Genomic DNA, 1,312 nt, shown 5'->3' on the forward strand with positions numbered 1-1,312 from the left:
ATATATATATATGCATTGTCCTTTCACAATCTTATAAGCTCTGTTCTTACGAACCCCTAGTGGTTGGCCAATCTGCAGTTGAGGAGATTATAGGATTATTGAGAATAGGGGGTTATGTTCTGCTAACTTACTCACTTTCTTTCTTTTGTAAACTACTAATATCATGCTTACCCATTATAAATCTCGCACTAGGGAAATAGTCAAGAAAAACACAAAACCGTGGTCAGGGATAATAAGAGAAACACTAAAATAATTATTTAAAAAAACTACAGCCAAGACAGCAAGACTACAACATTTGCTGTGTTGCATTTCAATGTCCTTTTTATTTTGTTCTGGAGGTTAAACTAACTCCTGACCTAATGTCTGCTGCAAAATAAGAATACTATATATAGTCTGACTTTGGCAATGACAAGTACATTACATGTTTTTTTTGGGGGGAGGATAGGATATTTCTTTTGGTGTTGCAGCCATAAAAACTGTCAATTTCCTTTGATTGTATTTACTTTAGTGTTGCACCATTCTGTAGTGATGACATAATGTAGTACTTCCCACCCCTTCCATAGAAACCTATTTTATTTCATACACTAACTATTGACTTTTAAATGGTTCTACAAAAATGTGTAAAAACTAACAGCCTTTTAAGGAATGGGTTGAGATTTGAGGAATATATTCACTTTAAAAAAATAATTCCATCAAGGGAATTTGCCTTAAGTGGATCAAAAATTAAAAGCAGTGTTTCCTGGGCCAAAATGAGCCATTTCACAGTTCATCCAGTGTCATGCTCATTACCATGGCAACATCTCATGACATATTGTTTAGCTAAAATAACTGTTCAGTAGGTATGTACATATTAAACTGTATTTAGTGTGAGTGGCATCTATGTATAACAAATACTAAGGTTATTATCAAAGCAAGAATATTAATGTACTGCCATGCAGTCAGGTACTGTAGGTCACTGTCACTTTGTGAGGAGGGTGCTATAATTGTATTATCCTAATATAATATTAGCTAATGAAAACGAACCCCTGTGGTTAGCAATAATATATACAAAAATGTGGTTAACTGAAACTGATTAGTAGAAGTATATTGCACACTGGTATGTATTATTTAACATGTTTCATTGCTAACTGGAACTTTTCCATGAAAAGGTTCTGAGTACATCCTTACCTGCTGTTGTCCTGTATATATTCAAAGGAGTTAAATGGAGGACTTCCCCCTTCCTTCTCACTCGCTACAGCATCCTCTTGATTCGAATGAGATCCTATAATTGTTTAAGAAAATTGATTAAATAAAATTAATAAAGTCACTACTG

General features: G+C 33.8%; 1 protein-coding gene across 1 annotated transcript in view; it reads right to left on the reverse strand.

Annotated features, from left to right (window-relative positions):
* Window positions 1-1,312, reverse strand: part of LOC119590585 — a gene marked incomplete at its 5' end in the record, with an annotated part of 7,559 nt that overhangs the window by 728 nt on the left and 5,519 nt on the right. The window contains 1 exon segment of the mRNA XM_037939259.1: window positions 1,168-1,261. Coding sequence (XP_037795187.1) covers window positions 1,168-1,261 — 94 coding nt within the window.

The sequence above is a fragment of the Penaeus monodon genome, chromosome 27, assembly GCF_015228065.2.
Source record: "Penaeus monodon isolate SGIC_2016 chromosome 27, NSTDA_Pmon_1, whole genome shotgun sequence".
Lineage (NCBI taxonomy): Eukaryota > Metazoa > Arthropoda > Malacostraca > Decapoda > Penaeidae > Penaeus > Penaeus monodon.